This window comes from Podarcis muralis, chromosome 2 (assembly GCF_964188315.1).
Source record: "Podarcis muralis chromosome 2, rPodMur119.hap1.1, whole genome shotgun sequence".
In the NCBI taxonomy this organism is placed as follows: Eukaryota; Metazoa; Chordata; class Lepidosauria; order Squamata; family Lacertidae; genus Podarcis; species Podarcis muralis.
Genome location: NC_135656.1, coordinates 122,456,654 through 122,479,060, shown reverse-complemented (window position 1 = coordinate 122,479,060; position 22,407 = coordinate 122,456,654). Strand labels below are relative to the sequence as shown.

The following is a 22,407-nucleotide window of genomic DNA, read 5'->3' as shown; positions in this document are numbered from 1 at the left end:
TAGTGTCCCATTCCAAAAGCTTGTAAACGTACTGAGAACCAATGTAGATCTTTCAAGATTGGTGTTATGTGGTCTCAGCGGCCGCTCCCAGTCACCAGTCTAGCTGCCGCATTCTAGATTAGTTGTAGTTTCTGGGTCACCTTTAAAGGTAGTCCCACATAGAGCGCATTGCAGTAATCCAAGTGAGAGATAACTAGAGCGTGCACCACTCTGGCGAGACAGTCTGTGGGCAGGTAGGGTCTCAGCCTGCATACCAGGTGGAGCTGGTAGACAGCTGCCCTGGACACAGAATTGACCTGCGCCTTCACGGACATCTGTGAGTCCAAAATGACTCCCAGGCTGCACACCTGGTCCTCCAGGGACACAGTTACCCCATTCAGGACCAGGGAGTCCTCCACACCTGCCTGCCTCCTGTCCCCCCAAAACAGTACTTCTGTCTTGTCAGGATTCAGCCTCAATCTGTTAGCCGCCATCCAACCTCCATCTGCCTCCAGACACTCACACAGGAACTTCACTGCCTTCACTGGTTCTGATTTGAAAGAGAGGTAGAGCTGAATATTAGAGGTAGAACAGAAATATCACTTGGACAGTGCTGGCATGTATATAATTTCTCCCCCCAGGAAAGGACCCACAAAGTACTGGCAGCTCCTCTCCTTCTTGTATGCCATTCAAGTGATCAACCTGAATCAAAAGCTGTTACCCAACATCACCCTGGGCTACAACATCCATGAGAACTTTTTTGATGGAAGGGTGACCTATGATGCTTTGCTAGACATGCTGTCAATTGGGCAGCTGAACATTCCAAACTACAGCTGTGGTAAACAGACTAACTTACTGGCTGTTCTTGAAGGGTCCAACTCTCAAAACTCCATCCAGATTTCAAACGTGTTGGGCATCTATAAAATCCCACAGGTAGGAATGGAGAGAGGTATAATAGCATTATGATATCGGCTGTTTTATTTTCAACTACCCTCCTGTTTATCCCTATCATTGTTCCCACCAAAGGGTCCTTGCAATAGACCTTCCTAAAACCTTCCCAATCTCAAGTTGGGCTTAGAAATATATAGGCTTTGATCTGAAATCAAACCAGATCCAAATCTTCCTTCTCTTCCCAGGTCACTTATGCTTTTGTCTCTCATGTTCTGAATGATAAGAGGCATTTCCCTTTTTTCTACCGGATGGTCCCCAAAGAAGAAGCCCTGTACCCAGGGATTGTCAAGCTGCTCCAGCACTTCCGATGGACCTTGATTGGCCTCCTTGCACCAGACACCGACAATGGAGAGAGGTTCCTGAAGAGCTTGACACCCGTGCTCATCAAGAGCGGTGTCTGTGTTGTCATCTCACAAAGCATCCAACGGCTGAATACAAATGGAGTACACATGCCTCGTCTTCCATTCCGCAAGTGGAGGCAAGTGCATGTATTTGTTTACTACGGGGAAATGAATTTTTTCTTAGATGGACTACTCATTATACAACGGTTTTTTGACATAGTGATGAAATCCATTGTTGGGAAAATCTTCATCACAACAGTTTTGTGGGATGTCGCCCTGGAGCTGATGTATAATGACATATCTTTCCAACACATCCATGGTATATTTTCCTTCTTCACTGAGACAAGTAAAGGGGCAAAATACGGTGATTTTCTACCCTTTTTCTTTGGTATTAAGAAGTTTTGGGATGGTGCTTTTAATTGTTTCTATTTAAAGCATGCATTCTCAGTGAAAGGCCGGACAAGATGCAGAGAGAGAGAGAAACTGGAGAGGCTTCCCCAAGATGATCTGGAAAGAATCCTCTCTCTAGACAGCTACAGGATCTACAACACTGTGCAAGCCATGGCTCGTGCCTTAAATGCTGCATATTCATCTAGATCTAAGCAGAGGGGAACTGAGAGAATGGGACTTCAAAGGCTACAGCCATGGCAGGTATTTTCTTTCCCTTCATAGACATCTCAACTGAGCATGACAATCGATTGTAGTGTTGCAGATATTGAATATTGTGCAGTTTGAAACGATTGGAAGCATAAGAACTGGAAGCATTCATTTCCTTTTGGAAATGAATTATTGTCCAGGCGCATAGAAATATTATTCACTCTTTACTCACAAACTATTTATAACAGAATGAGAACATCATTCTGTCCAGCACAGGCTCGGGATCTCTCTCCCTCTCTCTCTCTCTCTCTCTCTCTCTCTCTCTCTCTCTCTCTCTCTCTCTCTCTCTCTCTTACCTTCAGGAGAGCTTCCTTTCCATATTGACTCTATTGAGTTTTGGAGCCAAAGACAAAAAGGCAACTCCCTTCAAAAAGGAGATATTGCAATCCAATACCTTCATTACATGATCTAAGGTTACAACACTCACATGTTAGCTAGCAGAGAACAGCAACCAGTTAGTTAATCTTAATCTCAGCAAGAGCCCAGAGCCCTTTAGGGGGGAAAACTACTATGGAAAAAACCCAAAGTTTGCAAAACACATTACCCATTTTCCATTTTAAACCTTCCTTAATGCATATACATTTTTCATTTCTGTTTGCTATTCTTATTCTTGCCTCATTGCACAGCCCCCCGAGCAACTGCTCCCATCATGTGCCCAATTCTCCTTTCCCCGCAAGTTGGAATTATTTTTGGCAGGGGAGATGACATTGACCAGGCTGTCTCTAGTCTCTATTCCTTTGACACCCGCTTGACTCTGCTCTGGCTCTCTGCTCCCTCCACCAAGCTCCTGCCTTTCCCTGCTGAAGCCCATATTGGAGATTTCATTCAGTTTGCCATGAAAGGAAAAACGAACCTAATTCACTCTTTCTGAAAGAATCCAAGAGGGCAGCATCCTTCAGAAAACATGCTTACTAGGAGAAAATGACACAGAAATGCTGAAGAATTCTGATGAGTTTCTATTATTATTATTTTAAAAATGCTTCAGAGATGTGGAGAACTGAATTTAAGATTGGGGTTTGTGTGTGAGAGAGAAAACAGTATGAACCAAAAGTGGCAAGATCCCTCCATTACTATTTGAGTCTGCAACCAGCCCTAAGCAAAGGGGAAGTGGATTGTCAGTATGCTTCCAACATTATTATTATTATTATTATTATTATTATTATTATATAATTTTAATTAAATTTTCAATTGAACAATTCCAAATAAACATTTTACAAACTCTAAAATATCCCATGACTTCCCTTCTTCTCTTTCCATGGTCCATTTTACATCTTATACACCCTGTATATTTTGCACCCTGTATATTTTGCAAAACCATTCAAATCAGTTTTCTACTTTTACATCCATTAAACATTATTTATGTGGTTGAATTTATCTTAATGCTGCCACTATTTTCAGCTGTATACAGTTATTTTCCATATATTCAATAAATGCTTTCCATTCTTCTTTCAATGTATGTTCTTCTTGCTCTCTTATTCTGTATGTTAAATCTGGAAGTTCTCCATATTCTGTCCACTTAAGCTGCCAATCCTCTTTAGCTGGGACCTCGCTCACTTTCCATTTCTGGGCTAGCAAAACAGGGGCCTATGCTTCCCTTTATTCTAAATGCTCTCATCTTTGCTTCTGTTCCAGCTCCACCCTTTCCTAGGAAACACCCAGTTCTACAATTCTTCCATGGACAGAGTGTATTTGGATGAGAACGGGGAGCTGGCAGCCGACTTGGACATTGTGAACTGGGTGGTGTTCCCCAATAAATCCGTCCTCAGAGTGAAGTTTGGGAGTATCGACAGACAGGGATCCCCAGACCTGAAGTGCTCCATCGACCAGGAGGCCATTGTGTGGCCCAAGTGGCTCAATCAGGTGACGGGGAGTGGGAATCATGCCTGTCATTTTGCTGTCTTTTCCATGAGCTCTAATAAGTGCTCCCTGTTCTGTGGGCTGCTGCCCTCACTTGCCTGTCAACTCCAGCACTGGGCTGTTGTTCAAGATAGTTCCTACAGCTCCTCTGCTCAGCTGGGTGCCAAAGGAGGCTTCCTGCTAAACTGTGTGAATGGGGAAAGGGGGGTTCCTTGCTTTTCTCTTGTTGCGTGTATTTTATTAGTAGTGAATAGCTCATGGCCCATATACAGAACTTTATTTAATTGAGGCCCTTTGTTTTTTTCTGAATTAAATTATGAATAATTCATGTAATGGACAGTGATGGGAAATGCTGAGTTTCAAGCCTAGATGCTACAGCAGATGACAACATACTATGCCTCAAAGAACAATTCTCATGGACGCTCTTCGTCTTTGTGCCTAGACCCTTCCTACTTCCAGGTGTGTGGAAAGCTGTCGCCCTGGATCCGTCAAGGGGATTCAGGAAGGGAAGCCTCTTTGCTGTTATGAATGTCTTCCCTGTGCAGAAGGGACCATCTCCACTCAGGAAGGTGGGTGACTCCAAGGGAAAGGCTGGCCTTGGGGAAGAGAGAAGGGTTCCGTCAGGAATCTCTCAAAACCAATTCTGGGCAGGATCAGGCTGGTATGCTTCATGTATGGGAGAGAACTGGGTGGTTCAAATCATCATCATCATCAATCTGTTTTGATTATTATAGTTTGTGATATTGTTCTAAAATGTATCATCATCATTTTTATCTATCTATCTATCTATCTATCTATCATCATCTATATATATATTTAGTAAGCTGATTGGGAAAGGAGGATATAAACATGTGAATCACTAAATGCCTGCCCAGCCACATTCCACTCCTTAGCCCTACTACTACCGTAAATTTCGCTCCATAACACGCAGATTTTTCCTCCTAGAAAGTAAGGGGAAATGTCTGTGCGTGTTATGGAGCGAATGCCTACAGATGGCGGGGGAATCTGCTGCAGTCGTGAGCAGTCCGTGGCTCAAAAGCGGGTGTAAGCGGCTCCTGTCAGCTAGCGGAGCCGAGGAGGAGGGAGAGAAGCAGAGCGGGGTCGGCTGCTTTAAAACAACCCCGTGCTCTCTGTCCCTGCCTGCAGTTTTTTGCTGTCCAATTTTGGATTAGCCACTGTAGGGGCTGTGTGTGTGTGTGTGTGTGTGTGTGTGTGTGTGTGTGTGTGTGCTTGAGCTATCATTCTCCTCCTCCTGCTTCTCGTTCACTCTACCTGCGCCCCTGCGCTCTCCTGCGACTTTAGGATTGACACTCTGTGTGTGTGTGTGTGTGTGTGTGTGTGTGTGGGCTCCTTCTCCTCCTCCTGCTTCCCGTTCACTCTCCCTGCGACTTTAGGATTGACACTCTGTGTGTCTGTGTGTGTGTGTGAGAGAGAGGGCTCCTTCTCCTCCTCCTGCTTCCCGTTCACTCTCCCTGCGACTTTAGGATTGACACTCTGTGTGTCTGTGTGTGTGTGTGTGAGGGCTCCTTCTCCTCCTCCTGCTTCCCGTTCACTCTCCCTGCGACTTTAGGATTGACACTCTGTGTGTCTGTGTGTGTGTGTGAGGGCTCCTTCTCCTCCTCCTGCTTCCCCTGCGACTTTAGGATTGACACTCTGTGTGTCTCTGTGTGAGGGCTCCTTCTCCTCCTCCTGCTTCCCGTTCACTCTCCCAGCGCCCCTGCGACTTCTAGTGCCCTGCGACTTTAGGGCCAGTTCTCTCTCTGCGTGTGTGTGTTTTGACCTCACTGCGCTTGTTGGGGGAGAGTGTTGGTCGCAATTTTTCTTGATTTGTCTCAGAGTGGTTACTATCATGGTTTCCTTGCCGGGGAGGAGGGAGAGACGCAGAGCCTGCTTGTTCTAAAGGAGCAAAGCCGGAGAGGAGCCTCTCCTGCATTATTAGCAGCATCCTTCTCCACACACCCCATGCGTGCTCCTTGTCCCTTGAGTGCTTTTCCTTCCCTCCCCACTTAAAACGTGGTTACAAAGCACGAATCCACATGGATCCTCAGGATTTTTGCACTGGGTCACCCCAAATTCACCATCAGATCACATAGCATATCCATGGCTACAGCCTGCACCAAAAAACACACGTACCCACTGTTTCATGGGGCCGCAATGGCGCAAAAACGTGGTTACAAAGCATGGATCCACATGGATCCTCAGGATTTTTGCATTGGGCTACCCCAAACTCACCGTCAGATCACATGTCTGGGGCCACAGCATGAACCACAAAAATCATACATCCACTGTTTCGTTTAGAATATTTTTTTCTTGTTTTCCTCCTCTAAAAACTACGTGCGTGTTATGGTCAGGTGCGTGTTATAGAGCGAAAAATACGGTAATTCTTACTCCAAAAAATACCTTTAATCAAATGTGAAGGAGGGAGGTCTAAACCACGGAGCCTCTTGGTCTTGCTGATCGGAAGGTCAGCAGTTTGAAACCACGCGCCGGGCTGAGGTCCCGTTTCTCTGTCTCAGCTTCTTCCATCCTAGCAGTTCAATAGCACACCAGTGCAAGTAGATGGATAGGTGTCACTGCAGTGGGAAGGTAAACGGTGTTTCCGTGCGCTCTGGCATTCGTCATGGTGACGCTTTGCACCAGAAGCAGTTTAGTCATGCTGGCCACATGACCCAGAAAGCTGTCTGTGGACAAACACCAGCTCCCTCGGCCTGAAGCAAGATGAACGCTGCACCCCATAGTTGTCTTTGACTAGACTTAACTGTCCCGGGGTCCTTAAGGAGGGAGATTGTTATGAACCTAGGGTAGATATTAGACTTCTGCACAGACCCCTGGTCCTCCTTTTGGCCCTGGTATAGGAGGCTCCAAGCAGCCCAACCTGCCAGAGGCCAAGCTGGGGATCTCCAGCCCTGGAATCTGTTCCAAATTTCTTCAGGGTAGAGCTAATGTTCAGAAAAACATAATTAAATACCTGTAGTGATCTGTGGCTATCTCAGACTGACTTGGTCTACAACTGAATCTTTCCCAAGAGGCTAGATACTGCTCAGGACTTGGCTGAATCCAGTATATTAAATATTACTTACTCTCTCTCACTCTCTCTCGCAGATGCAGACCATTGCAAAAAATGCCCAGAAAATCAGCATCCAAACAAGAACCGAGATCAATGTGTGTTCAAGCATATCACCTTCCTAGCCTATGAAGAATCTCTGGGGGTTGTCCTACTTTCCCTTGCCCTACTGGGGTCCTTAGCCACAAGCTTTAATTTAGGAATCTTTATGAAATACAATGAAACTCCCATAGTCAAAGCCAACAACCGGGACCTCTCCTACATCCTCCTGGTCTCCCTCCTGCTTTCCTTTTTGTCCTCCTTCCTGTTCATTGGGAGGCCAAGGAAAGGGACCTGCCTTCTCCGACAAACAGCCTTCAGCATCATCTTCTCTGTTGCTGTTTCTTCTGTGTTGGCAAAAACCATCACTGTGGTTCTGGCCTTCCTGGCCACCAAGCCAGGGAACAGGGTGAGGAGATGGCTGGGGAAGAGTCTGGCCAACTCCATTGTCATTTCCTGTTCCTGTGTCCAAGTTGTCATCTGCATGATCTGGCTGGGGATCTCGCCACCATTCCCAGACTCTGACATGCACTCCCAGCCTGGGGAGATCATCCTGCAATGCAACGAAGGGTCTGTGGCCATGTTCTATGGTGCCCTTGGCTACATGGGCTTCCTGGCGGTCATCTGCTTCACGGTGGCTTTCCTAGCCAGGAAGCTGCCTGGGGCCTTCAATGAAGCCAAGCTGATCACCTTCAGCATGCTGGTCTTCTGCAGTGTTTGGGTGTCCTTTGTGCCCACCTACCTGAGCACCAAAGGGAAATACATGGTAGCCGTGCAGGTTTTTTCCATCTTGGCCTCCAGTGCTGGGCTCCTGGGCTGCATCTTCATTCCCAAATGCTACATTATTTTATTGAGACCTGATCTGAACACGAAGGAGCACCTGACAGCAAAAACTAAAAACAGCATCTGATTCTTAAAATATTATTTTTCAAGAAGGAAGGGAAGTGAGATTCTTGAAAAATGATGTTTCAGTTTAAAAAATCGTTACCCTCATTTGATCATGTAGAACCAACCAACTTAATGGAAGTAGTTATGAAATTTGGATCTGGCTGAAAAATTGTTAAAACTTTGGAAGATATAGATCACAGGGAATTCACATTACCAAAATTTTGTAATTAGTCATGGAACAGAACAAGGATGTCCACTGTCACTCCTGTTATTTTCCAAGTGAATCTCCAGCCCCCGGCTCTCTCACTTCCTCATTCATCATCACCTCCTCTGCAGGTGCTGCTAAGTACCCTCTGTCTTTGAGCTCTTTGCTCTCCTACTTTTAAGGCTTGCCGGGTTCTGGGACATGGTGGGTCTAGAATGGTTTCTAATGATGTGTCAGACAGATGTTGCTCTGGCTCTCTCATGATTTCCCAACTTTTATCCTAATCTGCCTCTGAACTGTGACTTCCCTTTATACAGTGGTGCCTCGCAAGACGAAAAGAATCCGTTCCGCGATTCTCTTCGTCTAGCGTTTTTTTCGTCTTGCAAAGCAACCCCATTAGCGGCTAAGCGGATTAGCGCTATTAGCGATTTAGCGCTATTAGCGGCTTAGCGGGCTTAGCGGCTAAGGTGTTAAAAGGCTATTAACGGCTTAGCGGCTTTGAAAAAGGGGGGGGAAAGCGGGGGGGAAATGGCGAGATGGTGCCCAGAACTGGACACTGTATTCCAGGTGTGGTCTGACCAAGGCAGAATAGAGTGGGACTATTACGTCCCTTGATCCGGACACTATACTTCTGTTGAAGCAGACTAAGATTTCACTTTTATAAACTTTATAGAACTGTTTAGAACTTTTACAGCTGCCTGGAATTTCCACAAACTCTATTGGAGAATCACGGGAGGCAGGAGCCATCCGTACTCCAGACACCAGGAAGCAATCAGGGTGCGTCGCACAATCAAAGTGGTGCGGGAACTTTATGGTCCTTGTGTTCAGGACCCTTGTGTTTCTGGGACCCATAGATGGCTCTGGGGACATGCAACAGACCACGCTTATAGAGAGTTTGCATGAAACCCACAAAAATGTTTAGCTCCATTGGGCCCTTAACTTTAGAAAAGGGGGGAGTTTCATGGAGCATCGGGGGAAATCAAAACCCATTCCTCCTGATCAGAACTGATGAGTTGATGACCACTGTAAGCAGATGAAAACATTAGCAGGATTGCAATAACACTTGTAATGTAGCAGTTGCTATGGAGAAAACGGAGTGATGTACAATATTGACTATTGAACAGTATGCAGTTGAAAACCCATGGAGGGGAAGGTGAGAAGTCCAAAAATTTGGAGAGATCTTTAAATATAGATATGTATGGTTGTATTGTTATAATCTTATACTTGTAAAATCAAATAAAAACTATTAAAAGAAAAGAATTGATGAGTTGGTTGTGTTGAGTGCTCACAGCCCATCCCAAGCAAAACATTCAGGTTCATTGGGCCCTTAATCCAAAATGAGGGCTGAAGGGGCCACATAGGGCAGGGGGACTTGAAACCCATTCCTTGTGACCAAGAACAACAGGAAATTCACATAGGGGGTTCAAGGAACCCACCCTGAAAACAATATTAGGTTCATCCCTCTCTTAAACCAAAATAGGCTTTCAGGGGTCACCTAGAAGGTTGGGGCGCTCTAACACAACCCTTGGGATTGCAGGGGGATGAGATGGTTGTGCACAACCTGCCACCCTCAAAAATATGTTTGTGGTGACATTTAAAACTAGCCCGTTTGGAGTGTCCTAAAAGCACGAGGGAAAGAAGGAAAAGCACTAGCCACTTTTCATTTGTGATGTAGGCTTTTTGTTCTATCCCTCTCACCGTCTGCAGCTGTTTAGGGAATTGACAAGACAGGGGATATTTTATGCACCAAACTTTTCAGACTCAGTGCGAGAAATTATGAATCTCTGGAGAAATCCCTGGAGAAATCCCTGGGAAAAATAAGAATATTTATGAGGCGGGGAAGCATCACCCTGGCAACCTTCTGGAGTCTCTCTGTGGCTTGAGGAGCAGATGCAGAGCTGGAGAAAACATGTTTGCAAGAACACAGAGAAGCAGCTGCCCTGTTTTGACGTGGGCCAGCATAGGGTGGAAAGGTCAGCTTGGATTTTAAATAGCAATGCACCTTCGTTGGGGTCAGGACCAATATATTCTTTTAGCAAGTATGCAAATATATACACGCTCTACATAGAGTACCTACATCTGAACACTGTGAACTCATGAAACCCACTCCCTTTACAAGGAGAAATTGATTGATTGATTGATTGATTGATTGATTGATTGATTGATTGAGTTTATTTACCGTTGTATACATAGAGGTCTCAGCGGAGTTCACAGAAAAGATCACAACATATATAACCAGAATAAAAACAACAACCAATAACACCCACCCCCCGAAAGGAGCCACATTTTAAAAGGGTATAGGATGTCAGTCAGGTCAAGCAAAGGCCTGGTTAAAGAGGAAGGTTTTTGCCCGATGCCTAAAGGTGTATAATGAAGGCACCAGGTGAACCTCCCTGGGGAGAGCATTCCACAGACAGGGAGCCACTGCAGAGAAGGCCTCGTTCTCATGTTGCCACCCTACAGACCTCTTGAGGAGGAGGCACACGAAGGAGGGCCTCAGAAGGTGATCTCAGGGTCCAGGTAGGTTTATATGGGAAGAGGCTGTCCTTGAGGTATTGCAGTCCTGAGATCACGCTGACATGCTTGGATCTCCGCATCCCCAAGGCCATCTTCCCTCTTACCAGACACATTCTCCACTAACTGAACCTTCTGCACCATCTGAATTATCACAAAAGATTTGTCTCTTAGCGCATTCTCTGAGGTTTACAAAGAACTCCAAGCATTTGCAGTCATCCCCACCAAACAGAACTTTATTTCTGCAATACCACACAACTTAAGTACGGGCAACTCGTCGTTTGCACAGGGGTTGCATTCTGGGTCATCGCACAGCAGCAGTCACGCAAAAGCCCATTTTGAACCCCCTTGTCTTCTGGGTCCGAAAATGACGTGTGGGTTGCACACACACGTCAATCTATCGCTCACACGATGGTTCCCACCCGTATAAGAAAAAATCCTTGCTAAAATACCGAATTTCATAACGTAAGTTATGACCTGCTTATCTCTCATACAGCGGTAACATATAATGCATCTCTAACAGCAACAGCTTGGAAGGAAAAGGAGAGGGGGAATCAATGATGAAGTATTTGAATTACATCTTTAAATATTCCCTCATTGCGAGAAGTGAGGTTACAGGGAACCAGACAGAGGGCCTTCTTGGTAGTGGCGCCCGACCTGTGGAACGCCTCCCCTTCAGATGTGAAGGAAATAAGTAGCTGTCTTATCTTTAAAAGACATATGAAGGCAGCCCTGTTTAGGGAAGTTTTTAATATTTAACACTGTATTGTTTTTAACACTCGATTGGAAGTCACCCAGAGTGGCTGGGGAAACTCAGCCAGATGGGCGGGATATGTATGTACCGTATTTTTCGCTCTATAACACGCACCTGACCATAACACGCACATCGTTTTTAGAGGAGGAAAACAAGGGGAAAAACATTCTGAATGAAACAGTGGATGTATCATTTTTGTGCTTCATGCTGTGGCCACAGACATGTGATCTGATGGTGAATTTGGGGTGACCCAATGCAAAGATCCTGAGGATCCATGTGGATCCATGCTTTTTAACCACGTTTTTGCACCATTGCAGCCCCAGGTAACAGTGGGTGCGTGATTTTTGGGGGGCAGGCTGTAGCCATGGACATGCTATGTGATCTGATGGTGAATTTGGGGTGACCCAATGCAAAGATCCTGAGGATCCATGTGGATCTATGCTTTGTAACCACGTTTTTGCACCATTGCAGCCCCAGGCAACAGTGGGTGTGTGATTTTTGGGGGGCAGGCTGTAGCCATGTACATGCTATGTGATCTGATGGTGAATTTGGGGTGACCCAATGCAAAGATCCTGAGGATCCATGTGGATCCATGCTTTTTAACCACGTTTTTACACCATTGCAGCCCCAGGCAACAGTGGGTGTGTGATTTTTGGGAGGCAGGCTGTAGCCATGGACATGCTATGTGATCTGATGGTGAATTTGGGGTGACCCAATGCAAAGATCCTGAGGATCCATGTGGATCTATGCTTTTTAACCATGTTTTTGCACCATTGCAGCTCCAGGCAACAGTGGGTGCGTGATTTTTTTGGTGCAGGCTGTAGCCATGGACATGCTATGTGATCTGATGTTGAATTTGGGGTGACCCAATGCAAAGATTCTGAGGATCCATGTGGATCCATGCTTTTTAACCACGTTTTTACACCATTGCAGCCCCAGGCAACAGTGGGTGCGTGATTTTGGGGGGGCAGGCTGTAGCCATGGACATGCTATGTGATCTGATGGTGAATTTGGGGTGACCCAATGCAAAGATCCTGAGGATCCATGTGGATCCATGCTTTGTAACCACATTTTAAGTGGGGAGCGAAGGAAAAACAAAGAAGGGACATGAGAGGGGTGTGCAGAGAAGCAGCTGGCTAAGAATGCAGGAGAGGGATTTAACGGGAGGAAGGAAAGAAAGGCAAAAGTTTCCCCCCACCCAAGCACCCAAACCAGCCAGCTCTCTCTCTCTCTCTCTCTCTCTCTCCCCCCCCCCCCCACCTGCATGTTGCCTGCTAGTCCCTAGACGCAGCACCGGAGCACAGAGAGGAATTAGAAGGAACGACTCTGCTTTCCCCTCTGCTTGCCTGGAGGGGAGGGGCTTTCCCTGCTCTTTGTTCCGTTTGAGCAAACACAGCAACGAAACAGAGGAGGGTGGGCAGTAAGACCCTGAGGCAGAATGCAGGAAAGCAGCCACTTCCTCTTTTCAGGTTTCCCTTCTCCGTGACTCGCGATTTGATTTTTGTCTGATTTTTTGGCTCCAGGGACCACACATTCGCTCCATAACACGCACAGACATTTCCCCTTCCTTTTTAGGAGAAAAAATCTGTGTGTTATAGAGGGGAAAATACGGTATGTAGGGACGCGGGTGGCGCTGTGGGTAAAACCTCAGCGCCTAGGACTTGCCGATCGCATGGTCGGTGGTTCGAGTCCCCGCAGCGGGGTGCGCTCCCGCCGTTCGGTCCCAGCGCCTGCCAACCTAGCAGTTCGAAAGCACCCCTAAGTGCAAGTAGATAAATAGGGACCGCTTACCAGTGGGAAGGTAAATGGCGTTCCGTGTGCTGCACTGGCTCGCCAGATGCAGCTTGTCACGCTGGCCACATGACCCGGAAGTGTCTGTGGACAGCGCTGGCTCCCGGCCTATAGAGTGAGATGAGCGCACAACCCTAGAGTCTGGCAAGACTGGCCCGTACGGGCAGGGGTACCTTTACCTTTACGTATGTATGTATGTATGTATGTATGTATGTATGTAAAAGGTAAAGGTACCCCTGCCCGTACGGGCCAGTCTTGACAGACTCTAGGGTTGTGCGCCCATCTCACTCTAGAGGCCGGGGGCCAGCGCTGTCCGGAGACACTTCCGGGTCACGTGGCCAGCGTGACAAAGCTGCATCTGGCAAGCCAGAGCCGCACACGGAAACGCCGTTTACCTTCCCGCTAGTAAGCGGTCCCTATTTATCTACTTGCACCTGGGGGTGCTTTCGAACTGCTAGGTTGGCAGGCGCTGGGACCGAGCAACGGGAGCGCACCCCGCTGCGGGGATTCGAACCGCCAACCATGCGATCGGCAAGTCCTAGGCGCTGAGGCTTTAACCCACAGCGCCACCCGCGTCCTGATGTATGTATGTATGTATAAATAAATAAAAATAATTACTATTATTATAAAAAACAATGTATAAGTAAGGCATCTTTTCTCTCTACGCTGATGTCCCTATGATGAGCTCTCTACCTGAACAATCTTCCACATTTTCTACGCTAATATCCTTCTGAAGATTTCTTCTTCTCTAGTAGGATTTCTGTTTATCACTGAAACTTTTTTCCGTCCTTTGTGGGCTTAGTTCATTCAGGGAATCATAGAGTTGGAAGGGCCTGGATGGTAATCTAGTCCAAACCCCTGCAATGGAAGAATCTTAACTAAAGCATTCATGTTAGGTGGCTGTCCCAACACTCCAAGGAAGGAGAGTCCACAATCTTCCAAGGTGAGGGAGTCTGTTCCACTGTCAAACATCTCTTACTGTCGGAAAGTTCTTCCTGACATTTAGTCAGAATCTCCTTCCTTGGAACTTGAATCCATTGGATCTGATCCTACCTTCCAGAGCAAGAGAAAACAAGCTTGCTCCATCTTCCATGGGACAGACTTTCAGATATTTAAGTTGCTCTATCACATCTCCTCTCAGTTTCCTCTTTTCCAGGCTACACATACCCAACTCCTTCAACTGTTCCTGAGACTTGTTTCCAGACCCTTCATCATCTTGGTCACCCTTCTCTGCACATACAATCTTCTTAAATTGTGGTGCCCAGAACTGGACACAGTATTCCATGTGTCTGCTGACCGAGGCTAAATAGAGCAGTACTATTCAGCCTTGGTCAGACCACACCTACAATATTGTGTCCAGTTCTGGGCACCACAATTTAAGAAAGCCTCTCCTCCTTACAGAGGGGAGGAGTTGTGAGCGGGAGCTGTTTCCCGTGTCGGCAGGGGGCATTCCGGCACCTGCCCACCTGGCCCGGCTGCCACATCACGCCCCCTGGTAGCCAACCAGTCAGGTGGAGGCTTGGGGGTGGGGTTTAGCCGCTCAAATGTGGCCGCGGCAATGCTTCCCTTTCATTGCGCTGCTGGTTTTTGTCAGATCACCCACCCACCATAGCTTGGTTCTTGACCTTGCTATGGACCTGTGGTTGGTCGCCTTGGTTGCCCAACTGGCTAATTGGCACCAGCCACTTGGTCTTTCACCTACCTTGTAGCAAATCGTCACAACGTTTTGGATATTGGCGGTTAGGCATTGGAATATGTTTGCGTATTGGAGGGCAGGGTGTGGCCATCGCCTACCTCTGCACTTCATGGATATTCCGGTAAAGGAATCTGGCGGTTGTGGATCCTGTCCGATGCCCTTGTGGTGGCTAGGGCCATGGAATGACCCCCGGTGACATCAGGGGGAGCTTACAGTTGTATTTGCATCAACAGGCTCCTCCTACTGGTGGTTAACCCTTGTTAGACTCACCCCTTCCTGTTGTTTTATCCAATGCCTAAGCCAATACCTCTCACATGCTGTAATCAATAAAGTTGTGGCCCTTTTTATTCGTTTAACCTAATAAGGTGAAGGAAAGGATTGGACCCTGAGACTTCCTGGTTAGCGCCACCCCCAATGGCGGATTTCCTCTGATCGGGAGGAATCCGCTTCGTGGAAATTAGGGTCCTGACCGCCACGGCGAGGCGGATACCCATTAAAAACCACAGGCGGGAGAAGCCTGTGGACGTGGGATTCGGCTGGCACCTTTTGCGCCTCCCCTACTCGCGGGGAAACCTGGTTTCGGGGATCCGGAGCGACGTGGGGTGAGCGGCGCGGTGCTTCGAATCGACTGCTTTTTTCACGGAGTGAAGCCGCATTGCTGTTGCCGGAGAGCGCTGACTTTTTCCTGTGGACAATTGGACTTTAAACAAGTACCCGTGAGTAGAACGGAAAATTGGATTATTAAACTTCGTAATTTGGCACCGAAGCGGGAAGGTCTAAACAGGAAGTCCGCCTTCCGCTTTTGTAAATAGTTTGAAGCAAAGACATCGCAAGCTAAAGTCTGAAAAGTTTTTTGTAAAGGACTAAATTTCCATCGGCTAAAATTACTAAACCCCCCTTGGAAGCAGGAGAAGAGGGGGGAAATCTTAGATTGTTCAAGCCTGCAGGAGAGAGAGTAAAGAAATATATATTTCTACTGTCTTGAACCTGGGAACGGGCTGTCAAGAAGACAGACGTTTTGGGAAAGTTCATTGACAGTGAATGAAACGTATGTTGACAGATAGTTAAAAAAGAGAAACATATTGATTCCAATGTTTCCTTTTGCACTTAAAAGGAACAAAATATTTGAAAAATGAAAGTAATTTTGTTGCCGGATCTGCTTTCAAAAGGACGGATACAAATAGAAATTGTTTCCTCTAGAGGGAGCTTTTGAAACTGCTGTTGGAGTGGACCTGGGGAACTCCCCAGCTGTAGAGATTAAAGATCGTGAGAACTAGACATTGACCTTGGACAAGAATGTGGGCGGAGGAAGCCTTAGTCTCTGCTTTTTGCAGGACAAGTGCTTTGTTGGAGCAGCTTCATAAGAAGATGGATTTGATGACTACTGCAACTGAAAATTTTGGACAAACATTGAATACCTATATAGAAACCTCTCAGGAACCGACCCAGGAATCTGCTTTGATAGGGCAAGCTGCGGAGAAGATAAAGGAGGAGGTCGTTGTTGAACCTCAAGTAATGCAAGTGGAGAGAGCAGGAACATAAGCTGTTGTGCAGGAACATAAGCTGTTGTTTCTGATGCCCGAATCTGGAGTGGGCCAGATTTGGAGAGATGGAGTCCCATTTGGACTGGAGATGGGAAGTTGGATAGATTCCCCTATGGAGGGATGTTCTGACTTCTGGGATTTGGTTCTGGGCCAGGGGGAGACTGGAGTTGTGGGGGCCTTTAACTTTGGAGGGACATTGAAGCATGCCTTGAAATATCTTTTGAATTTTAGTGCTGACCATGGAGAATGGGACGACCTGCCGAGAAGGGATAAAGACATTGTTAGGTTGGAGTCCCCCTGAGATCTACTCCTCTGTGGCAAAGGAAGGAAATTAAGAACAAGATCAGCAAAAGACAAAGTAAAGTGTAGGTATAAATATAAAGAAGATCTTCAGAAGGGACATGGAAAAGAGTTAAGAGCCTTGGACAGAAGATCACCAGGTTGATGGACTAGATGGAATTGACAGAAAGGACTGACAGAACCCGAGACCAGGAAGATGAGACGGTGGGTGAAGATTGGAAGAAAGTTTAAAAACTCATTTAGAGAAATAATGTAAAATTAATGACTGTTAGAAAAATGTTGGAATGAAACTATTTGGCTTTAGTAGAAATGCTATAAGGAGTTATGTACAAATAAGTTTTAAGTCTTAGGGCTTTTTAGGGTAAGAAAAAGTTAAAATAAATTAAGACAATTAAATGGCAGAATATGGTGAAAGATGGAAAGGACTTGCTGAGATAATTAATAATTAGAATACAAAAAAGGAAGGTGTGAGGAGGTCGATGAAACAAGTTAATGAAAGATAAAGATATGGGAATATTGGATTTGTTTTTAATTCTTTTTTTTCTTTTTTTTTGGTTTTGATGTATTGTGTGTTTTGTATTTTTTTATTTTTTGTTGACTTGTATTGTTTAATTTCTTTTTTCTCTCTCTTCTTTTTCTGTTTTTCTGTAAATTTTAAATTCTTAATAAATATAATTTTTTTTAAAAAAAGGAAAGGATTGGACCCTGATTAATAAAATACACACGAGGCTTGGCCAGCAAGACTCTGGGAGGAAGTGCCAATAATATAATCTGCCACACCCTGGCCCAGGTCCCTTTTATTAAGAAAAGAACTCTTAACACAGCTATTGTAAGAACCAATCAGATTTCCTCTGAGGATTTCAAAAAATCCCCCACGTGGGACAAAGTCAGATCAGAGAAATCCTTTTAACTACAAAGAAACTATTTCCTACTTGAGCATGCATACGTGGTTAAGCTAAACAAACAGGAACCAAGGAGGAATGCATTTAGGAAACCCAGAGGTCATAAACCCATCGGAAAGAAAGACAGTATTTACCATCTCCTTGTGAACTCTCTTCCTGGCCCTTAAGATCGACCTAAAGATTAACACAATCTACATCAAAGCTACTTTCTGTCTTTATGTACTGAGGATGCCCGGTGAAGCAACTGGTCTGTGTTTTAGAATGCTATACATGACTGTCAGGCAGTGAGAAAATGGCAGAGGTGCAGAGGCTTGTGGGATTCGATCAGAAATCATGCCAAATGGCTCAAGCCCAGTCAAAGCAATGCGTTCATTGCTGACACAATGGCTTGCTACATTTTCCATAATTCCTCATAGCAATCCCACCTGACCACCACAATTAACTGCTGGAGTCATGTTGTGTGGGGGAGAGACACCCTGACACTTTCATCAAGGTGCCTCCTGAGTAAGCTTAGTTGCCATGGAATAAGAGAAGAGGTCCTCTTGTGGATCAGGAATGGAAGTTGCAGGAAGCAGAAAATAGTATTAAGTGGATAGTTCCTTCAAATGGGGGGCTGTGGTGCCAGATGTTCTTGACCAAAAGCTCGCAAGAACAATCCGGCCACATCATTTTTCACCAACTAGAGATTCTGCACCAGACCCCAGGGCAGCCCCAGAAAGAGTGCATTGCAGCAGTCCAGCTCCAAGTTTTCCAGTGCTCCAGTGGTCAGGCTATTCCTGTTCACAAACAGCCCTAGAGGACACGTGGCTCTCTACTGACAAAGGTGTATCCAAGAGTACCCCCAAACTATGCATTTGCTACATAGGCTTAGGATCCAAGGCCATTTCTGTTCTCATCCTGAAGCAAAGTTCTTAACACGAGGTAATATTTCTGGGTTAGCGGCTCCTCCTGGGCTCCTCCTGCCTTGGAGGAGGAGAGAGCGGGGCTCCGCTTGTGCTCGGCTTGCCAAGGGTTAAAAGGCACAGAGCTGGCTTTCTAGAGAGGACAGGAAGTGGAGGCGTGGGGGGGGCAAGGTCCTCCCGAGCAAAAGCCCCTCCCTCGCCATTCCCGCCTGCAAGCGGAGGGGCTGCTTCCGTCTCCCTCTCTCTCTTGCAAGAGCTGCCTCGGGGTGAGTCTGGTGCAATGGGGAGAAGGGGCTGCAGGGGAGGATGCCTGGGGGGCTGGTCAGATCGTGCCTGGGGGGCGCCAAACCGGGGGGGGCAGACATTCCCCGCCAAGCCAGGGAGGGGGCGAGGGGGCCAGGGCTCTGCCCCGCTCTTCTTGCTTGCCCCGTGGGGGGAGGAGGTCTTGGAGGGGGGAGCCTGCAGAGAGAGCCCTGGAGTCTCGATCAAGAGCTGAGGAGGAGGAGGAGGAGGAAGGGGGGGGTCTTCCTCTTGGCCAGCATCGCTACTGTGTCTTTTCTCCAAGCAGAAACCGCTACATTTTTAGCAGGGCGACGAGAGCGAGATCTCTTATTATTGGATCGCTTTTCTAACGTAGCTCAGCTTTTTTCGTTCTTTAATCAGTTTGGTCGTTTATACGGATGTCAGCCTCCAGGACGTACTCTGTATACCAAACTATAGAGCAAACTAATATCTGGTCTAGGGAACTATGCCCCACAAGTAACCCAGAGATGCATTTTCAATAAAAGCACACATTCTGCTCATGTAAAAACACCAGGCAGGTTTGGAGTACATTGTCAGGAGCAGGGCTAGGCAAACTGAGGCCCGGGGGCCGGATGCGGCCCAATCGCCTTCTAAATCCGGCCCGCGGACGGTCCAGGAATCAGCCTTGTTTTTCCATGAGTAGAATACAGTGGTACCTTGGGTTAAGTACTTAATTCGTTCCGGAGGTCCGTTCTTAACCTGAAACTGTTCTTAATCTGAAGCACCACTTTAGTTAATGGGGCCTCCTGCTGCTGCCACATCGCCGGAGCACAATTTCTGTTCTCATCCTGAAGCAAAGTTCTTAACTTCAGGTACTATTTCTGGGTTAGCGCAGTCTGTAACCAGAAGCATTTGTAACCTGAAGCGTATGTAATCCGAGGTACCACTGTATGTCCTTTTATTTAAAATGCATCTCTGGGTTATTTGTGGGGCATAGGAATTCGTTCATTTTTTCCTCTCTTCAAAATATAGCCCGGCCCACCGCAAGGTCTGAGGGACGGTGGACCGGCCCATGGCTGAGAAAGGTTGCTGACCCCTGGTCTATAGCTCTCCTTCTGGAGCCAGAGAGGTCGGGATAGTCATTTTCAAGTGCACCATTTAAGATGTAGAGGTTTAGCATGAATGCTGTTTGAGCCAAGCAGATGCCTGCAAAGTTTGATTTCTGATTCTTTGAAGAACGGGTGAGGCAGAATCCACTGGCTTCCCGGTTGGGAGGAGACCATTTGTGCTGTGCATAAAGGGCATGATCATTAGGGCCCAATCTGGCATTGAGGTCCCCTCCTGAAACTCCAGATGCCTTTGGGTTCAGCAAAATAAGGTCAGTGGTATAAATTTCCCTTTCAACCCACAAGTTTCTGATCTGATATTTCTGCCTCATTGGGGTCACATCAGCTTTCATTACCAACAGGGCCTGGTGGCTGAATTGGATTAACACTGCCCTGGCTTATGACTTGAATGAGGGAGAGGGCTTGAAATGGCACGTAGGGTAGTGGAGACTAAGACCCCCAGCCCCCCTTTCGCTCTTCCACGCTTTACCCCTAGATCCTCCCCAGTTGAGAATGAATGGAATCCGTTGAGTAACTGCTCATCTGCTGTCCATGTTTCCAGGATCATTGTTTGAGATGGTTGTAACTGCGTCTCCTTCTGTGACGAGGGAGAAGGTGCTGTGCCATCATGTTCCTGCTCCTCTGTTCTAGCGAGGAGACTGGGAGAATCAGTGCAGCGTGGTCAGCAAAATGTGAATTCCAGCCAAGCAGGGCTGCCATCTCTTCAGCAGGGGAGACTTCCTTTCATTTGTCCGAGGAGAGGAGAGGGGAACTGTTTCTCCTGCGAATCCGGTTCCCTCAGGGCCAGGTGGGACTTCTGAGATGGGGAAGCACGTGGGGCTCTATTTCCAGGTTGGGGTTCTTCAAGTGCTTGTCAGAGGTTCCTTTTGCTTGCAGGGCAGATTCTTTGGGGAATCAGCTACTTGGGGTTGTGAAGATTCCTTGTATCCTACTGGTATACACGGAATATTCAGAAGAGTCACTCTGCTTCACTTCCACTATTATTAGTAAAGTGCTAGGGTGATCCTGCTGGGAGATTCCCGATGGCTTCGCTCACCAGGTTCATAGGAACGTGCAAGCCCACTCACCACAACAGGGTGTTGATCCAGCGATCAACCGGGGTCAAATACCACCTATACATCATTTTCATGTAGTTCTCCTTCAGTAAGGTACATGCAGAAAAATTCAAAACTATAATAATAATAATAATTTATTATTTATTATAATTTATACTTCCAACAATATTAAAATGCAATTATTAAACATTAAAAGCTTCTCTAAACAGGGCTGCCTTCAGATGTCTTCTAAAAGTCTAGTAGTTGTTTTTCTCTTTGACATCTGGTGGGAGAGCATTCCACAGGGCAGGAGCCACTACCGAGAAGACCCTATGCCTGGTTCCCTGTAACTTGGCTTCTCGCAGGGAGGGAACTGCCAGAAGGCCCTCAACACTCGATCTCAGTGTCTGGGCAGAACAATGGGGGTGGAGACGCTCCTTCAGGTATACTGGGCCGAGGCTGTTTAGGGCATTAAAGGTCAGCACCAACACTTTGAATTGTGTTCGGAAATGTACTGGGAGCCAGTGTAGGTCTTTCTAGACCGGTGTTATGTGAAATCTAACTTCCAAAGCCTTTCCCAGTCTGTCATTAATTTATTATATCCCACACCCTTCGCCCATTTTTTCATAACGCATTTGATCTGGTCCTCTTTAGTGTCCCATTCCAAAAGCTGTTCGTTCATTTTTGACGGCAGTTTTGTACTACTTTCTACTATTTCTCTCTGAAATCCTGACACTTGATAACTAAATCCTTTCTTTTTATGATTTCTAAAGTTTCATTTAGTTGTAAATATTGTAACCAGTCTATTACATTTTCTCTTACATCTTCAAAGTCCTTTAATTTTAATTGGTTGTCAGTTTCTGTTAACAGCTTTTTATATGTCAGTCAATTTATCCTCATAATTTACTTTTTTCAAAGATACTGCTTCTAATGGGGAAAGCCACCATGCTGTTTTCTTTTCAAATAAATTGTTTAATGGGATCTATTCTCAGGAGAGCCAGTGTGGTGTAGTGGATAAGAGCGGTAGACTCGTAATGTGGTGAACCGGGTTCGCTTCCCTGCTCCTCCACATGCAGCTGCTGGGTAACCTTGGGCCAGTCACACTTCTTTGAAGTCTCTCAGCCCAACTCACCTCACAGAGTGTTTGTTGTGGGGGAGGAAGGCAAGGAGAATGTTAGCTGCTTTGAGACTCCTTCGGGTAGTGATAAAGTGGGATATCAAATCCAAACTCTTCTTCTCTTTTTCTTCCCTGTAGGGCCTTTGAGGCTCCCTTTGCTTCTTCCTCTCTCGCAGGACCTTGCAGCTAGTTTTGGCTCCTTGACTCCTCAGGAAGGATGAAAGAGATGGATCCTGCAAAGCTAGCAAGGATGGAAGGGGGAAGATGGACGGTTGACCTGGTCAGGTTGTCTCCTGCATCCCTCCCCACAACCTCTGAGCGTTCCTCTCTAGGGCTCTCAGAGAGATCTGGTGAGTTCCAGGGGAGGGGAGATGGGGACATGGAGGGATGGAGCCAGAGTAGTATTGGGGCTCGCTCAGCCTGGGGGTGGGGGGAGGCAGGCAGGCGGGTGGAGATTGAGAAGGTGAGCACCTCTTTGGGCTCCACCACCTGCCTGCCTGCG

General features: G+C 46.6%; 2 protein-coding genes across 2 annotated transcripts in view; both read left to right on the top strand.

Moving 5' to 3' along the window:
* Positions 1–22,407, top strand: part of LOC144326660 (uncharacterized) — a 37,430-nt gene that overhangs the window by 10,283 nt on the left and 4,740 nt on the right. Inside the window, exon 2 of the mRNA XM_077923338.1 lies at positions 22,044–22,255. Coding sequence (XP_077779464.1) covers positions 22,123–22,255 — 133 coding nt within the window. The 5' untranslated portion in view covers positions 22,044–22,122. The remainder of the gene's footprint in view (positions 1–22,043; positions 22,256–22,407) is intronic.
* Positions 588–7,953, top strand: LOC144326686 (vomeronasal type-2 receptor 26-like). The gene is made up of 5 exons (XM_077923437.1): positions 588–912; positions 1,116–1,922; positions 3,561–3,788; positions 4,228–4,354; positions 6,888–7,953. Exons 1-5 carry the CDS (start codon positions 598–600, stop codon positions 7,796–7,798), a joined length of 2,388 nt encoding a protein of 795 aa, XP_077779563.1. The 5' UTR covers positions 588–597; the 3' UTR covers positions 7,799–7,953.